The sequence below is a fragment of the Danio rerio genome, chromosome 20 (assembly GCF_052040795.2).
Source record: "Danio rerio strain M-AB ecotype USA chromosome 20, GRCz13ab, whole genome shotgun sequence".
Classification (NCBI taxonomy): Eukaryota; Metazoa; Chordata; class Actinopteri; order Cypriniformes; family Danionidae; genus Danio; species Danio rerio.
This window is the reverse complement of record NC_141040.1, coordinates 55385717-55405000: the sequence shown is the minus strand read 5'-3', so window position 1 is coordinate 55405000 and position 19284 is coordinate 55385717. Positions and strand designations below refer to the sequence as shown.

Genomic DNA, 19284 nt, shown 5'->3' with positions numbered 1-19284 from the left:
GTTTAGCGCAAATTTCCTTCTACATGCCTACCTGATTTTTTTTTTATATAGAGTTTAAGCCAGTTCAGAGTTTAATTTGGCTTGAAATTAAAATATGTAGGACACTGGCCCTTCAGCACAGTTTGGGCACCCCTGGTCTACAGAAGTGGTTCTCAAAGTGGGGGTGGGGATCAGTTATAGAGGGGTATTGCCTGGTGATTTACAGAAATCTATTTAATAAAACTTAAGAATGACCATATTTTATCTTTAACTTATTAAAGAGGGGAAAATATATTGTCCTTTATGGTTACTTAATACTATATAGTTACTATATTAGCTTTTAACTACTAGTTCTATTGGATTGTGACCCCTGGGGTAATTATCAAATTATTATACATTATATTAAAGACACAGCAATAGCATCAGATTGATTTAACACCAGGTTAAACTTTCTGGCACATCTGTAACACTGACATGCATACAAAAAAATACATTTAACTAGGAATAGACCTGGGTCTATTGGTGTGTGCCATTGCACGCAAGGTTTCTGTATTTATAATCACCTCAGAGGATATTGGGGGTCGTGAGTCACTAGCAGTGTCAGTTTGGGAACCCCTGGTCTAGAGTCCCCTACACTATACTGGGGCATTAGGACTCCCACAGACCACAGGTTGAGCGCCCCCTTCTGGCCTCACTTACAGAACTTCCAACAGCAACCTAGTTTTCCCCTATGATTTCCCATCCAGGTACTGACCAGACTCAGCCACGCTTCGCTTCAGTGAGTCACCGCTCTTCGGTTGCAGGGTTATATGGCTGTGACATTAGAAATTGCAATTTTGTTAGCTTACTCAAATGGCCGTAACAGTTACAAGCTACAACTTAAGACTCCAAAGAAATGACATGACACCAAACTTCAGGTTTCACCATGTGTTTTAATTTCTGGAAACCAACACAACACAGGCCAGCACTCAGGCAAAGGTCTTTCCGCCTTTTCCATGCAGAATAAAATCATGCTCGACTCGATCCAGCACAGACTCAGTATCAGTGAAACACAGTGCTCATTGTGCTCAGACAATACTGTAGCAACCCATAGATCCATGAACACGTTACGTAAAAAAACAAAAGTACATTATGGCTCAAAACAGAGCAAAAAGTTGACAGTATGCTTCAGTTACACGTTATGATCCTTTCAGGAATCATTACAGAGATATCAGGTATACCTTTCTACAGGGTCAAAGAGAACAGGGTTTTAAGGAATGATTGCGGAAATTAAAGTGATCAGGGATTTACAGATGGACGGATGGATTTAATCGACTTCCTCCATGCGAGATGCGTCGTCGTCTCCTTCCAGAGGGGGAATGTCTTCAGGAGCAGCGGCGGAGCTCGGCTCTTCCACAGGCACGTCTTCATCTTCATCAATACCTAAAACCAGACAACAATCCTTTAAGAAATGGCTCTCGAACGTTTAAGAACCATTAGACAAGATTTTTATAGTGAAAACACTTTGAAAGTACTTTGAGTAAGTTACATTTTTAAAATACCCTTAAATCAGACTACAGTTACTTTTTGGATTACATATTTACCTGAGGGTAGGAAGTTTCACAATTGATTGATTACCCAAATATATCAGTTATATTTTGTTCAAAAATAAACCAGATGATTTTAATTATTTGTAATTTGTGTTAGGGTTAGGGCAATTTTGCTCTCGTTAGAAGTTTTTCCATTGATACGATCACTTAGACTTTTTTTTCTGAATTACATACATGTACACAACGATTAGGGTTGTAACGGTATGAATTTTTCACGGTATGATAATAGTCTAAAACAATACCACGGTTTGACGGTTTCGCGGTATACGGTATGTTACAAATGTTACAAAATAATAGAACAGTGAAGCAAATTTGACTTTTTCCAAATAATATATTTTTAGTTACTATAAACAACACCACTTACAATGAACATAATAAAAAATAATAAAAATAAAAATAAGAAAATAATAAATAATGTGTCAAAGTCCAAATAAAGTCCAAATAAACATGGTGCAAATCCTCAGTAAAAAATAGATATAAATATTTACTATACTATAAATAGTTACATAATGAAACTAGATTCAATATGGAACATCCTTAGGTTTTATGTGCCAGCATGGATATGGTTGTCTATGAATATGGATTTGGATATGGTTGTCTGCAATGCAGACAAACAGCTGCACCTTCATTTGCGTCTTTTGAAAACAGCAAGAGCAGCAGTTCGTCTTTGCTGTGTCACTGTTTTGTCATGTTTCTGTGCTGCTGTGCATGCAAAAGTACTTAGTACGAGAATTATTTCATGCAAAACTATTTAGCCGCGCATAAATGTATGCCTATCTCTTATTCCGTGTTGTTCAAAACGCTTGGTCCACAAACAAAAGCGAAACCTATGCTTATTGGTTGTGATATAGCGAGTTTGAACCAATCTGGGCATGGAGGAGGGACAATGCATCAATGTATGATGTCTGATTTGTCCGGAGACACAGTGACGAGCGTTTCTTTGTCAAATCAGCGTTGTCAAATGTTGATGACGTCATCGCACTGATTCCGGAGCCTCTGAAAGTCTGCGAATGATATGTGATACAGCACTGGAAAGCTGAGATTCTCTTCTTTATGCCAATCTTTGAATTGTATGAATCGGATCAGCGGATCAAAAGTTATTAAACATTTAAGAGCAATACTTATTTTTAGCCGCGGGCGGCTGTCTCGGTCTTTAAGGGTTAAAACCGTTGATATGCAATTGTTCATGGTATGATAATCGTGCACGTTCAAATCATGGTAAACCGTCATACCGGTATATTGTTACAACCCTAACAACGATAGTAAGTTTTTCCACAAATTACCCAATTATTACCATTTACATTTTTTATCTTGTCCATTATAAACTGCATGCTTAACCATTAGTAATTCTTCACTATTTTGCTCGTTTCAAGTTTTTCATTGATAAAACTCAAATCAACCTTTTAGATGCAATATTGTTTGGTGGCAGTGATATCGTTGCAAACTAAATTTTCAATATTTTTTGTAAGTCACCATTTAAAAAAATAAATAAAAATCCTCCTCTTAATAAGCTTATGCTTCATCCCGCTCCATTTGACGAAGTTGAAATGCATTTCTTTTTGTTAATGATATTTGTTTGAAAATAAATCAAATCTTCAAATATGGACAAAAATGGGTGGTGTTCGTTATTCTTGTCTCAGGTCAAGTTTGGAAAACTTGATCTACTTTTGGGCAACACTTTTCAGCATTTGAAGTAGATCAAGAGTTTAAAATTGTCCTGAGACAAGTGTTTGGCCAAAATTAATCTAAACATGTAATCCAAAAGTAGTCCGATTATGGTACTGTAATTGAACTACATTTTGCATTGCAACATTTACAGTGTAATAGTGTTTTTAAAGGTATCCTTAATGTAATCTGACTACATTTTGGATTACTTTTTGGCAACACTGTAACATTTGAAGTGGTTTAAATGTCTTTCAAACTTGACCTGAGACCAGAATATTGAACACCACCCATTCTTGTTTTAGGATCCTTTTTATGATTCACTTCAAATATGGACAAATGGAATCATAAAAAAAAAGGATCCTAAAAGAATGGGTGGTGTTCAATGGATCAAAAGTTTTTCAAAATAGTCCCGAGACAAGCGTTTGGCCAAAAGTAATCGAAATTGTAATCCAAAAGTAGTCAGATTATAGTATTGCAAGTGAATTAAATGATAGCTTTAAAAACACTTACAATAGAGACTGTAAATGTTGCAATGCAAACTGTAATCAAATTCACTTAACACATTACCATAATCTGACTACTTTTGGATTACATTTAAGATTACGTCAAATGCTGAAAAGTGTTGCCCAAAAGTAAATCTAAAACGGAATCCTTTTTATGATTCCATTGTTGTCCATATTTGAAGTGAATCATAAAAAGGATCCTAAAAAAAAAAAGAAAAAAAAAGGTGGCGTTCAATATTCTAGTCTCAAGTCAAGTATTTAAAACTTTTGGGGATCACTTTAACAATTGAAGTGGATCAAAAGTAATCCAAAAGTAGTCAGATTACATTATTGATTTCTTTAAAAACAGTTATGGTACAGACTGTAAATGTTGCAATGCAATATATTCAAACTCAATTACAGTACCATAATCTGACTACTTTTGGATTACATTTTAGATTACGTTTGGGCAAACACGTCTCAGGACAATTTAAAAAAAAAAAAAAAAACACTTGTCCATATTTAGAGTGGATCAAGTGTTAGCACTAAAGTAAATCAAACATAATCCAAAAAGTAGTCCAATTAAATTAACAATCGTCACATACACATTTATGGCAATTTAATCAGACTACTTATGGATTATTTTTGTGTCAACACTTGTCCATATTTGAAGTGGATCAAATGAGGATCCCAAGACCAAGCATGGGTGCAGTTCAATATTTGTAAACATTTGAAGTTGGTCAAAGTTTTCAAAATTGTCTCGAGACAAGTTTACCCAAAAGTAATCTAAAATGTTATCCAAAAGTAGTCAGATTACATCATCTTTAAAAACCAATTTAAGATAAAGACCACAAATTTTATAATAGAAGTTGTATTTACGTCTGATTACTATATCTTCAACTATATCTTCGCATCTGATTACATTAACGATCTCTTTAATGCACATTTATGATAGTGTAATCGGATGCAAATACAACTTGTATTATAAAATTTGTAGTTTTGCAATGTAGTTTATACAATTCATAAGTAATCTAGTCTGCTTCACTTCATTTTTGCCATGGTATACAACCCAAACGTACCCAATCCTAGCTTGATCATTCTGTAGATGCGGTTCGAGTGTGTCTGAGGATCATCCAATGAGAATCCGGAGGAAAGCAGCGCGGTCTCGAACAGGAGGATGACCAGATCCTTCACGGCTTTGTCGTTTTTATCCGCTTCGGCCTTCTGCCTCAGGGTCTCCATGATGGGATGGTCAGGGTTGATCTCCAGGTGTTTCTTGGCCATCATGTAGCCCATGGTGGAGTTGTCCCGCAGGGCCTGGGCCTTCATGATCCTCTCCATGTTGGCCGTCCAGCCGTAAGTGCTGGTCACGATACAGCAGGGGGAAGAAACCAGTCTGTTTGAGACGGTGACCTGGAGATGAATCAGATTCAGTGTGAGGAACACGAGGTAGAATATAGTAGTCAACATATTTGACTATCAAAATGTACTTTGGTAAATAACCCTGACTAGCATGCTATAAAAAAAAAAAAAACATAATCGGCTCAGTCACTGTTAGATCATACAGAACACTTGTTAGTCACTCAACATAAGATGCATTTCTTCCTTTTAAGAAAGGTTACTTGGTTTTACAAGGCACAAACTAAAACATGTTCACACATTTGAGTCTGCAGGCATACATGAGCACACTCGGCAGCACAAACCTCCGTTACATAAACTCACCATCTGTGCAACTCGGACTAGGACTCCTGTTTATAACAGTTTGGAAGAATTAAAGTCTAAGAGTGGATTGATGCTAAAACTGGGTTCTGGTTTTCAAATTGGGATCTTTAAAAATGATTACTGCATTACCTTCTCTACTTTCTTGTCCAGAATCTCCTTCATGAGCTTGCAGAGGTTCTCAAACTTGGCCTTGTCCTCCTCCATCTTTTTCTTCTCGTCCTCATCCTCAGGCAGCTCCAGACCCTCTTTGGTGACGGACACCAGGGACTTGCCGTCGAAGTCCTTCAGTTGTTGCACGCAGTATTCATCGATAGGCTCGGTCATGTACAGCACCTCGAAACCTCGCTTGCAGACGCGCTCCACAAATGCAGAGTGGGCAACCTGGTCTTTGCTCTCACCTGAGGAAAACCCACATCAGTGAGCATACATTCATTATGGTTTATTTATTGCCACATCAGCAACTTGTAGCTCTTTCCTGGCAAAAATCAATAAACATCAATACATTACATAACTTCGTATTTTAAGAGACACTAACAAATAAATTGCATTCGCTTTGATCATAAAAGCATACACAAGACCAAAAGATGACATCACTTTGTATAACACTACACATACGGTATGTTAATTGACCTTGTGGTTGTTGCCAAATATTTGCATACACTGACAGACTCAACACAAACCTTTTGTTTTGATAAATTGCATTTTTCCCTTTACTATACACCATCTACTTGGTAAGATCAGCATGTATGATTGTTTACAAGTAGAAACTGGTAATTTACTTGCTACTCATATTGGTAAATAGAGAAAAAAAATGTAACTGGTCAATTTGAGATGGTTTGTTGGTGATTGGATGTTTTTTTGGGTAGATTTACATGTCTTTATTCTTGTTTGTCTATTTAAAAAAAGGATTTAAGATCTAAAATGCAATATTTCAGTAAACTTAGGACTTAATGTATTTCAAATCACAAATTCAGGCTATTAAAACCAACTGACACTGTTAATTATAATGGTTTAATATTATTATTGTTTTTGTAGTTTTACGTAGAGCACTTTATGTACAGTCTTGTGGCTGTTTTTGAATATACTTTCAAAATAAATGAACTACATTAAGGGCTTTTGGTTCAAAAGTTTAAGAAGCACATTTAATCACAAGTAGGAAGATGGTTGCACATCTGACTAATCCAGGTTAATGCGGTTGAAATCTTACCAGTGATGTAATAGATGGACTTTTGGTTCTCCTTCATACGGCTGACGTATTCTGTGAGGGAGGTCATCTCGTCGCCGGACTGTGAGCTCTGGTAACGCAGCAGTTCTGACAGCTTCTTGCGGTTCTGAGAGTCCTCGTGGATGCCAAGCTGGAGGAAGCGAACATCTGTTAATACCAGTTTTTATTATACACCCGTTTAGACGCAAATCTAAGGTGGAAACGTACTTTCAGATTCTTGGAGAAGGCATCGTAGAACTTCTTGTAGTTGTCCTTGTCCTCGGCGAGCTCAGCAAACAGCTCCAGGCACTTCTTGACGATGTTCTTGCGGATGACTTTGAGGATCTTGCTCTGCTGCAGCATCTCTCTGGAGATGTTGAGGGGCAGATCTTCAGAGTCAACCACACCACGGATGAAGTCTGAGGAAGACCAATGTTTCAGAGAGGTTAGTGGTGCTACTTAAAAACTGTAGTGCAAATGAAAAATTTAAAAAAAGCACAAAATCAACACTAAATGTGCAGCAAGACAAATTCCATCAGAATTGGTCATTTACATCAACCAAAATGTGAATCGTATTTTATAAAAACGTAAAATAAAAAATTAACAATTACCCAAAAAAACTTAAATTACCATTTACACACACTCATGAGTTTACTTTTGTTTAACAAACATGATTCACTGATAAAATGTTGGAAGCAGCCACCGACCCTTATAGCATACATTTGCTAATACTATGGAAGTCAATGGCTGTTTTTCCCCCCAATATTCTCCAGTGAATCTCTGAAACTCAAAGTTTTGGAATATGTAGTAAGTAGTACATAGTAGATTTTGGTTACCTAAATTTAAATGTGACAAGTCAGTGGTCGTTCGTATAACTACAGTAACTTAATCTAACCCTTGAGATGAGAACGAATATAATTTAGGCTTTTATTCACATTATTAAATTGACATGATGTTCTTGATTGACAATTAGCATCACATGCTTCAGTGAAACACTATTGAACTTGTTTGCTGAAAGAAGCCTAAATTAAACCTTTTAATCCAATTCAATGCAAACATATCCCTTCATAGGAGTAAGGAGACTAATAAGAGGTAAAAACTATTCATAGATTTTCATTTGTTACTTCTTTCGTATCTTGGTTACCAGGACTTCCCTTAGAATAACAGAAAGCCTCATGTTTATTGTTCAGATACTCACTCAGATACTCTGGGATGAGCTCCTCACAGTTATCCATGATGAAGACCCTCCTGACGTACAGCTTGATGTTGTTCTTCTTTTTCTTGTTCTCAAAGAGGTCGAACGGGGCACGACGAGGGATGAAGAGAAGAGCGCGGAACTCCAGCTGACCCTCCACAGAGAAGTGCTGTAGGATGAGGTATACAATTAGCACTCGTTTTTTCTTTTGACAACAGTTTCAGACTGTCACTGCCTTTCGAACAGCACACTATGCACTTAAACAACAAACAGCATAGTATATGAATTTAGTGTCACCTCAAATGGAACAGCAACTTTTTAATAACTGGAAATTAACAGTTTCCCAGATGGTGTTTGACAAATAGTGGGGGGAGGAAAAAAATAATAATAATAAAAAAATAATAAAATAAAAAAGAGGAATGACCAAAACTAGGCAAAGCAAGTTTATTTATATAGCACATTTCATACACAGTGGCAAATCAAAGTGCTTTACATAAACAAGAATAAAAGAAACAAGTAAAATAAATTAATTAAAAAACATAAAAACGGGTAAAATGTGATATAAAAGAAAGAAGAAGAAGAGAAAAACATAAGTGCGATCTGTCGGACGCAGCACTGTGCTCATTCAGTAAAGGCACAGCTAAAAAGATGTGTTTTCAGTCTTGATTTGAATGTGCCTAATGTTGGAGCACATCTGATCATTTCTGGAAGCTGATTCCAGCAGCGGGGGGCATAGTGGCTGAAAGCTGATTCACCCTGCTTTGACTGAACTCTTGGAACTTCTAGTTTATATGATCCTAATGATCTGAGTGATCTGTTGGGTTTGTATTCAGTGAGCATATCTGTAATGTATTGAGGTCCTAAACCATTTAGTGATTTATAGACCAGTAATAATACTTGAAAATCTATTCTGAATGCAACTGGAAGCCAGTGTAGAGACCCGAGGACAGGTGTGATGTGCTCTGATTTTCTGGTTCTGGTCAGAATTCTGGCTGCAGCGTTCTGGATGAGCTGCAACTGTCTGACTGTCTGTCTTTTTAGGAAGGCCAGTGAGGAGGCCGTTACAGTAATCCAAAACTACCAATATAGTACCTGCATACCATCAAATAGTAAGTGCATCATCTGGAAATTAAGTGTACTTATTCTTTTTAGGAAAGAAAAAGTAATCATTACGTCAAAAAGCAATGGGATCTTGTCGGGGTATGGGTAGGAATGCAACTATGAACTGCAAACTGGCTAATAGATCAGATAATATAGACAGCAAAAAAAATGAGTTTATATGAATAACTCTGAAGTGAGCAGATTCTTTAGTTATTTATGTGATATTTTCTGTTCATCTACCCTCTAAATCAGGGGTGTCAAACTCAATTCCTGGAGGGCCGAAGCCCTGCACAGTTTAGTTCCAACCCTGCTCCAACACACTTACCTGTAAGTTTCAAACAAGCCTGAAGGACTCAATTAGTTTGATCAGGTGCGTTTAATTAGGGTTGGAACTAAACTGTGCAGAGCTGCGGCCCTTTTGGAACAGAGTTTGACACCTGTGCTCTAAATAATAGCGTTGATAAGTGTAGCGATGCTTTGTTTACAGTAGTAAGCCAGGAAATGCAGCATCATCATTCATAAGTGCCACCTGCTGTTAGAGTAAAACTCTGGCTTGTTCAGCTCGACTGCGATTTCATTCCACTGTTTTATGTAGTAAACCAATAGTTTGACTATACTAAAGCCAGACTTTTAAGCTTCCACTTAGATTAAAAAGGCTCTTGTTGAATGTATGATGCATATTTTTTGGATATTGAATAAGATGCAGAATCTGCTTCTAATTTTAAAAGGGAAACAGCATTAAAAAAAGAGCCTCAGTTTTTATGAAGAGACTTTGTATTTAAGCAACTTATTTGATGTTTTTCGATTTTAGTTCTTACACTCCTTATTGAAACGTGCAGCAATACCCTTAAATTAAAAAGACGTTATAATTTAATCTTGAATCTCCTTTTATTAAAAAAATAAAGTTTGAATTGTGAAATTAAATTGAATCATGAGTTCATTACATCCCTAATACATTACATCCCACTTAGTAGAGCTCCTATTACCTTGACAGCCAGGTGGTCTTCCCAGTCGTTGGTCAGGCTCTTGTAAAACTCTCCGTACTCTTCATTGGAGATGTCGTCAGGGTTGCGGGTCCAGATGGGCTTGGTTTTGTTCAGCTCCTCCTGGTCGATGTACTTCTCCTTGATCTTCTTCTTTTTCTTCTTGTCCTTGTCTTTGGTGTCTTCCTCATCATCCGAGCCGACATCTTCAATCTTGGGCTTGTCTTCTCCTTCCTCCTCCTTCTCCTCTTTCTCTGCCTTCTCCTCTTCTGCCTCGTCGTCGCTGATCTCCTTGTCACGTTCCTTCTCCACCTGTGGGACAGTTTTGATTGTGCGTTGTCATTGCAAAGCTCAATTAACTTGAGGAACACAGGCCTGCACAATTATTCCAAATATAACCTAAATCAATATATGGCTTAGTGCAATTATCAAATCATAGAGGATGCAAATTTATAAATAGAGTTCACCCAAAAATCTATTTACTTGCCCTCAAATGGTCACAACTGTTTGACTTTGAACACTAAAGATAATATTTTGAAGAATGTTGGAATCCAGTAACTATTACCATCCCTAGTATGGAAAAAAACCCAAACATCTAATGACTTGCAACGTTCTTAATATTTTGCTTTCAATTGAGGAAAAAACAGGGCTGTAAAAAGTTGAAGAAATACATTTTTGGGTAAACCAAAATGCTTTGATTGGTCATCATAACTCAATTTCATGAAAATAAAAAATTACTTAGACTGGTAAAATCATATTAAGATGTCTAATGGTCCATCCTAATCCCACTTACGTAGAGAGTGATTGGGTATCCAATGAACTGTGAGTGTTTCTTGACCACTTCCTTCACCCTCTTCTCTTCAATGTACTCTGTCTGATCTTCTTTCAGATGAAGAATGACTTTGGTTCCACGGCCGATGGGCTCACCTGGAGAATGACAGGTGCGCGTTAATATCAAGCCATCCTTAATAAGGCACCCATAAATTAAAATAATCACCATTTACTCATCCTCCACTTGCTTCAAACACGTTATACAAAATATTCTGAAGAATGCTGGAAAACAGCCGTTGACTTGCTTTGTATTTTTTGTTCCTACTATGCATGCCTTTGGCTGCTTTTTCCAACATTCTTCATGACCAAATGAAGACATTTTACTTTGAGGTGAACTAACTTTTGACTTCTGTACTTAAGAGGAGTTTTTAACTTTACCATGGTCCACCTTGACTGTGAAAGAGCCACCAGCGGATGACTCCCAGGCGTACTGCTCATCATCGTTGTGTTTGGTGATGACTGTGACTTTTTCGGCCACCAGGTAGGCGGAGTAGAAGCCCACACCAAACTGCCCAATCATGGAAATATCTGCACCAGCCTGCAAAGACAGAAGAACCATTAGATACGTTGTGGAGAAGTATTGATGACACCTCGGTTAACTTGTCAAATTCAAGGTCATGTCAAGGGCACTCCTGTGCCAATACCCTCAAATTGTTTATATACGCAACTACTATGCAAATAAATGAATGCATTTATTTTTGGCCATATTATGGAGATCGGATTTTACTTTCAGATTAAGATTACTCGGTATGTCCTACCTATCATTGCATACTAAAATTAACTTCTGCATAAATTTTATAGAACTTTTTTTTCCCACCAGATGTTATTTTAACAAGCAAAGAAAATTCAACACCACATTAAATTTGAGTAACTACATTAGTTCAACAGTATAGTCAAACATATTTAGTTTGGGAAGTAATTTTCTTGTCAAGACAAAATTTGGCAGAGATGCACCTTTTGAGAAAATCACCATTAAAAGTTTAATAAATTTAGTGCTTAGCTAAATTTATTTAGCTAAGCAGTGTGCTTAGCAATGCACACTGCTAAATAAAAGTTATATTTACCTGTTTCTGCTGGTTTCACAAAGTCAAATTTGAGACTTTAAGACCATGAAGGATCAAGTCATACTTGTATAGGGCTAAACGCTAACAACTTTTTTTGATGGCTTAAAAAGGAAAAAGTACTTGCCCTATCAAAAAAATTTTCAATTAGTTATTTCTTAGTCGCAATTTAAATAATTGTCAAACAAGCAGACCCTAGTTATATACATAAATTTATTTGCAATATAACAATTAAACAATTATCAACATAAAACTTAAATGTATGCACAACAGACTGTTCTAAAACTTTGATCCAGACGTATTGGTTGGTGATTGAATGAGTGTTGGATCGATTAGGAAGCTTTACATGAAGGAAAATTAAGACCACCTTAAAATAATTTTAGACCTACAAGACAGTATGTCAATTTAAGATTAAGGCCTAAAATAGTTTGATTTTTTTTAAATTGAAAAACTAAAGACCCTGCAAGTACCCTGATTTACAGTTGAAAATGTGCAACCAATCTTCAAGGAAAATGGTATTCGCCTAATATTACAATGATTTCTTACATTAAAGAAATCTATAATTGAGCCAGACAATGTATTTTTGTCTACTGCCAAATACACCCTGGCAACATAAGGCTGGTTTGTGCTTGAGGGATTTCCTCCAGTAAACTTCTTGTACAAAAATTCAACTGCTTTCAAAGGATGTCATTTATTAATGTTGAAATATTCATAAACCCACAATTTTATATTCATAAAATTGAAATATTCATTTTCAGATTTTAAACATTCAAGGACCCATGTAAATTCTCTTATAACCCCATTCAATCACCTGCAGAGCCTCCATGAAAGCCTTTGTCCCGGACTTTGCAATGGTACCCAAGTTGTTGATTAGATCGGCTTTGGTCATCCCAATCCCTGTGTCGATGAGGGTGAGGGTGCGTTCTTGAACATTAGGGATAATGTCGATCTTCAGGTCTTTGCCGCTGTCCAGTTTGGTGGGATCTGTCAAACTTTCATATCTGATTTTGTCAAGAGCCTATTAAAAAAGAGAAATGGGAACATTTTGCCGATGCATCAATTAACCATTTTAAAAAGGCAGACAAATATTAAAAGCATCACTAGTCTTACGTCAGAGGCGTTGGAAACAAGCTCCCTGAGGAAAATCTCTTTGTTGGAGTAGAAGGTGTTGATAATGAGAGACATCAGCTGGGCGATCTCTGCCTGGAAGGCAAAGGTCTCAGCCTCTTCTTCTTGGCGCATTTCTTCAGGCATCTTAAGAAAGCAAAGAAATAGTTTAAATGTGTTATATTTCCATTAACACAGCTGTTATAACACAATGGTAAAAAAAATCTACAAATTATAGATTATTTTTTTCCCCCAAAAATAAAATTTTTCGTAAAACAAACTGATGCGCATAACGCTACATTCATAATATTTTGGCCCTATTTTTGATAAATTAAAACAAAAAAGTGATTCCATAACAACTCTACAAAACAGAAATGGCAGGAAAATACTTTTATAAGTAAATGTATTTTTATTAGTTGTAGTAAAAGTGGTAGTCGTCAATAAATCTTTATATATAGATATCTATTACCAGAACATGTGCACGGATAAATGTAAATATACAAGTTTGCTAATATATAAATAAAGTTTAACAATTAATAGAAGTTAAAAAAGTGAAAATGAAAGCATTTATTGTAAATAACAGTTAAACGTTACACAAGAAAAACCGGCCCATAAAACGCCCGGATGCGGAAGAACATGGCGCAGAAGGACAATGAGCTCAACACGTGTTTTACAGCTGCAATCCTTAAAATTAGGCGAATTTTGATGCAAATTATTGATTCATAATAACATGAATAGATATTAAGGTTCATGACGCAACGAAAATAACTTGAAACACAAGCACACGAACTTTAATTTCAGACATACGACAGTATTTAAAATCAGCAGTCACACAGTCAGGCCATCTAACTGTTACGGCTGAATGCGAATAGAAATGATTATGAATTATGGCTAAATATTACCAAAATTATATAATCTCAGATTACATAACGTTAAACAACGGTTTAATAGCATCGTAACCGAATACACCTGCTCAAAACCACGTATAAAAATAATAAAAATATTTAAAATAATAATAATAACTCGTACAATAATGGACGACAAATTTGTAAAGAAACATAAATGCATTGACTAACAGTGAAATATTGACCGTTATCCAGCATCGCGTCATTAAAAATTACGTTACCGGTGATACGAAGAATGAAATAAATAATTTTTTTCGACATTAAACCTCGTTTTATTGGTCACTAATAATACCTTAGATTATAACCAATCGATGTAGATTGAGATAGACGGTTTACCTTGGTTAGTTTCGTTGATTTTTGATGTTTTAATCGCCAGAGAACCAGCTGATCTCCCCTACACTGATACTCAGGGAAGCAGAGGAAGGATCCTCGCGTGCGCGGCTCTTTTCTTTATACTCCGCCTCTGAATGTGCGGATGTATCCTTCCGCGCTGTCTCACTGTGGGCCTCTTGCACACTTACAACAAAGACATTTTGCACTCTTTATTTTGAAATATCGTATTTATTATCTATTAGGAATGTATTGTTATATTAGCTACATCGTATATGGATAAAAGCAAAATAATGTAAATATTATAACAGTACTATTATTTAAAATAAATGACCGAAAGAACACATTTACAATGTAAAAACGTTTAGACGTGGTTAACAGGAATTCGTATGGAATTTATTTGAGATAAAGGCCACGAAACAGGTTGATTTGCATAAAAAATTTCCGTATTATATTAAAACTTACAATTATAAATACATATCATTATGAATAAACATTAAGCACACTTGTAAATGACTTTTTTGATAAAGCCCAAGACACACGACGTTAACAAATGTTGGAGAATTATAATATGACCACATAGTTGTTAGAAAACGGATAACATTTAGATAGATCCGAGCAAAATTTATGCTATGCTAACGCGAAGAGCTATATAATGTTTTTTCAATGTAAAAAATATTTTAGCCATGATAGTAAAAATTAATTAAACAGTGTGAAAATATAGTAAGAGAAACGTATTTAACAAAGCATAATCGATGGTACTACGTTTCGCGTCGGAAGAATATCAGGCGTAAGTGCTAGTGGTGCTTTGATTCTTTCCAGCACTTTCCATGAAAATCCCGCCTTCTTTGACGTCACACGTCACTCAAATACAGTTTGAAGCATAGAAGGGCGAAAAAAAAAAGCATATGTAGCTGAGCTAATAAGTATAAAATATACCAATGCAAATTATTAGTGAACTTCATCAAAACTTTACTTTTAATTACTTTTGTTTTATATTTTCTTTTCTTAATCATAATGTTTTGTATATAGTTTTGATAGAGATGTTTTTTATGCGGAACCATGTTGGCAAATGTTTATGGAGAGCACATATTAGTGGCGCACACAGCAACTCATGCGGTGTGTGGGCAGGCAGCGCCATCTTCAGTGTTGAATTCGCCGCTGGCTGAGATGGTTGCATGTTCTCTCGCTCTGCTAACGCGAGCCTGGTAAGGATTTTCAAGCGAGTTCACTGAGTTATTTTATGTGACAGTGAATGTATAAACGTGATAAAACTATGATGTATCGAAGATGAATGTAAATAATCACATTTTGAGTGCTTAAAGTGACTTTCCTTTCTAATTGGCAGAGTGGAAAAAGAGAGAGACATTTCAGCATATTATTGTGCTCTCTGTGTTTTTACAGGTATGTTTATTATGTTTTCTTAAGTGATGTTTGAAATCTAATTATACAAGTTGTGTAAAATGAGGTCTGTTTGCAAAGCAATATAATTTTGCGTATATTCATGTATTTTATAGTGTTAAATGTTTATTTGTGTATCTTTTCTGATATTTGACACTATTTTTCATTCTATTGCTCACTAATGTAGTGACCAGTGAAACATTATATTCCTTTTACAACTTATCTGATTATACTATAATGTTTATTCTTTACTACTAATTTTTGTGGTCTATTTATTTGTATTTATTTTCTTTTACCTATTGTTTTTGTCAATTTGTTGGCTATTATTAATGCAACGAGTGTTGAATTCGCCGCTGGCTGAGATGGTTGCATGTTCTCTCGCTCTGCTAACGCGAGCCTGAGTGGAAAAAGAGAGAGACATTTCAGCATATTATTGTGCTCTCTGTGTTTTTACAGAATAAACCAAACTTGAGACCTCCAACGCCGCTGTTGTCTTATTGGGAAAAAACACACACAACCAGAGTAAAACTGCTACATTAAAATGGTGCCGTGACCTACTGGATCAACAGAGTCAGCTGCAGCCGACCACCGGAGTTGTTCTACATGTTCGTGGCGTTCGTGTGCTGTAAGTGGAGGCTGAAGATTCCGTTTCACCACTGTTCCAGTAGCTGCTTCGTAAAAGAGACTGAAAAGACAAAGACTATTCTGCGGTTTGATACTGATGAACTTTTGGTTTCTCCTCATCTAATTTATTTCACATTTTCTGAGGTTAGTTATCCTTTGTGCTTATTTTGCTGTAAAATCATACCATGGCTGGGGTAAGAAAAGACTCTGAGTTTATGACACCATACCTTGGGAGGGGTAGAGGGCTGTTTGGTGTGGAAATCCCTACCGCTGGTAAACCTAGAGCGTTAATTTATAGTCCTCAATCACACAATACTCCAACAAACGAACCTGTTGGTCCGACTGCCTCTACTCCTAATAATGCCGATGATAATGTTGCACAGCAGTTACGTGACCTTATTGGTGAATTAGGCAGTCAAATAGGTGATTCCATTGTCAACCGCCTGTTAGTTAGCCAAACTCCAGTTGCCACTTCTAACCCAGTCACTGTTAATCGTGTTGTCCCTGAATCCACTAGTGCAGGCCATAGTCTCGCTAATGTCAGTCTAATTGTTAAACCAGACATCAGAGAACCTCCTATGTTTAGAGGTGATGATTCAGACAAATGCACGATTCAGGAATGGATAGAGCTGATGGAATTGTATCTCCACAAAGCAGATTGCTCTAACAAAGATCAGGTAGATGAGATACTGAGCCATCTGCTAGGCAGGGCTAAAAATATTGTTAAAGTTAAACTGAAGTGCAACCCTGATGAAGCCATCTCCCCTGAAACCATCTATGATGTGTTAAGACGTTATTTTAGTGAACATCCTGGATCCTGTCAACCCCTAGCTGACTTTTATGCGACACAACCCAAAGCAAATGAGTGCCCTGTTGACTACTGGGTTAGGTTAAATACAGCTGCTGAGTTAGCAGACAGTCACTTGCAGAAACAAGGCGCGAGGATAAAAAACATGAGTTCTGAGATTTCTATGATGTTCATTAGGAATTGCCCAGACCCAGGCCTTTCTAGTGTCTTTAGGTGTAAACCTATAAGTAAATGGACTATCACTGAAATCCAGGAAGCCATAGATGAGCACCACAGAGATGTTCAGTCTAAGACATTGCCTGTCACTCATGTAGTTAAGTCTGTTCATGTTGCTACAGCCAAAGTATTGTCCAGTCCACACACTGTTCCTGGTGGTGAGAGCTTAAATGCAGCTGCTCCAGCTTTTGTCCCTGATAGTCCACTCAAGGCTGCAGAATCGCCATCTTCAGAAGCTGGCATTTTGGAGCGTGTTTTAAACATGCTAGAAAGGGTGCTGGAGCGTACTAGCCAACCTGCTCCTGCCTCACAACCAAGAGTAACGCAGTGGCGCAATACATCTCCATGTAGAGTCTGTGGTGACAGAAATCATTCAACCCGTTCACACTGTATGAGAGAAAAGAGATGCTTATCATGCCTAGAAACTGGACATCAACAAAAGCAGTGTCACAAAGTTGTCAGCCCAGCTGGACCTCCTGCTTCGGATTCATATGTTCAGGGAAACTGATGCACTCACATTTTGGAGGGGACTATGTGAGTGTACAGCATCACACCCTCGCTATGGATGATAATTTCTCTGTTTATGATGAGTGTCGCAAATCTGCCTCCAGTGATATTGTTTTTTTTCAGAACATCACCAAGCTAGAGAAGTCAGATAGTCTGTTCTATACACCAGTGTTATTGAATGATAAAGTTTCAGTTCAAGCTTTGCTAGATAGCGGATCCATGGCTTGCACGATTAATGGAGAAACTGAACGAAAGTTGTTGAGTGAAGGTATGCCTGCACAAGTTGATCAGTCATACATGGACATCCTTCTCGTTGGCTGTGGTGGTGTTAAAGTCAAACCAAGTGGAGTGTACCAGCTAAAGATGGATGTGTATGGCAAACAGCTAAGTGTGCCCACGTTAGTTGTGCCTGATCAAAAAGACCAGTTGATTCTGGGTACTAATGTTATTAAGTTCTTACTCACCCAGCTCAAACAAGACTCTAATTATTGGAATGTTGTGAACCACCCTGTGCTGTCTGGAGAACCTGAAATTGAGCAGTTCCTGAACATGCTGTCGGGCATTAACAGATGGGAGGGTAACAAAATCCCTGACATTGTGGGCACTGCTAAATTGACCCAAGCTGTCACTCTTTTGCCCAAACAGGAACATCTTGTGTGGGGTAAGCTACCACAGACTGCTCCAGTTTCCTTAGGTAGTGCTATTATGATTGAACCTACAAAGACACTGACCCACAAAAAAAGTGTCATGGTGGGAAGAGTTATAGCGTCCATGTCTGGAGATAGATGGGTCCCAGTTAAGATCATAAATCTTCTTGATAAGCCTATTACGCTGAAAAGGAACTCCAAAATTGCCGATGTGTTCCCTGTTGTGGCAGTGGAGGACCTTTGTGTGCCTAATGATCATGATGATGAAATGGTGAGTGTGCACTGCCAGAAGACTGTTGGTGATATTGTTGATGAGGAAGATCGCCCAGTCTCCAAATTTCATGAGAGCATGCAAAAACTTAACCTTGGAGACCTGGATATTGACTCGTGCGAAGTATCGACTTATTGGAAGAATGAGTTAGTGCAGCTCATTAAAAGACATGAGGAAGTGTTTTCGAAGCATAAATTGGATTGTGGGAAAGCCAAGGAGTTTGTCCACCGAATTCATTTGTCAGATGATCGTCCTTTCAGACTTCCATACCGCCGTGTCCCTCCTGCTCAGTATCTAAAGCTGAGAACTGTGCTCTCTGAGATGGAAGAACAGGAGATAATACGCAAGTCGTATAGTGAGTGGGCTTCACCACTTGTGCTAGTATGGAAGAAGACTGGAGATCTTAGGGTGTGTGTGGATTACCGCTGGCTGAACACACGAACTGTTAAGGATGCCCACCCCCTGCCTCATCAGGCAGACTGCTTGGCAGCTTTGGGAGGCAATGCCATCTTCAGTGCAATGGACTTGACCTCTGGGTTTTATAACATCGTTGTATCCGAGGAAGACAGAAAGTTCACTGCCTTTACAACTCCCATGGGCCTCTTTGAATTTAATCGTTTGCCACAAGGGCTCTGTAACAGTCCCGCCAGCTTCAT

At 37.4% G+C, this 19284-nt stretch overlaps 1 protein-coding gene and 1 long non-coding RNA gene across 4 annotated transcripts; one reads left to right on the top strand and one right to left on the bottom strand.

Annotated features, from left to right (window-relative positions):
* Positions 1 to 891: 891 nt before the first annotated feature.
* On the bottom strand, positions 892 to 14287 carry hsp90ab1 (heat shock protein 90, alpha (cytosolic), class B member 1). Of its 3 annotated transcripts, none has more exons than NM_131310.3 (12): positions 14161 to 14287; positions 12923 to 13066; positions 12624 to 12830; positions 11130 to 11289; positions 10714 to 10847; positions 9924 to 10232; positions 7840 to 8005; positions 6870 to 7060; positions 6645 to 6792; positions 5567 to 5835; positions 4795 to 5128; positions 892 to 1401 (listed from the first exon to the last, which is right to left on the bottom strand). In NM_131310.3, the coding sequence occupies exons 2-12, from the start codon at positions 13064 to 13066 to the stop codon at positions 1286 to 1288; spliced, it is 2178 nt and encodes a 725-aa protein (NP_571385.2). In that variant the 5' UTR covers positions 14161 to 14287; the 3' UTR covers positions 892 to 1285. The 3 variants fall into 3 exon arrangements, 1 of the variants encoding a protein (NP_571385.2); XR_015517440.1 differs by lacking the exon at positions 892 to 1401 and adding an exon at positions 2752 to 3232 and having other exon boundaries at positions 4002 to 5128; positions 14161 to 14248; XR_015517439.1 differs by lacking the exon at positions 892 to 1401 and adding an exon at positions 3033 to 3349 and having other exon boundaries at positions 4533 to 5128; positions 14161 to 14248.
* LOC147832353 (uncharacterized) lies at positions 1197 to 3686 on the top strand. Its single transcript, XR_015519171.1, has 2 exons — positions 1197 to 1760; positions 2832 to 3686. It is a non-coding gene; the product is annotated as an uncharacterized LOC147832353 (long non-coding RNA).
* Positions 14288 to 19284: the final 4997 nt, after the last annotated feature.

Excerpts from the sequence above, each read along its gene's own strand:
- hsp90ab1 (NM_131310.3), bottom strand. The coding sequence starts at position 13,066 with ATGCCTGAAGAAATGCGCCAAGAAGAAGAGGCTGAGACCTTTGCCTTC. Across the intron at positions 10,233-10,713 it reads GATACCCAATCACTCTCTAC|GTGGAGAAGGAACGTGACAA; the intron begins GTAAGTGGGATT and ends ACTGTCCCACAG. Across the intron at positions 6,793-6,869 it reads CCTTCTCCAAGAATCTGAAA|CTTGGCATCCACGAGGACTC; the intron begins GTACGTTTCCAC and ends CGCTTCCTCCAG.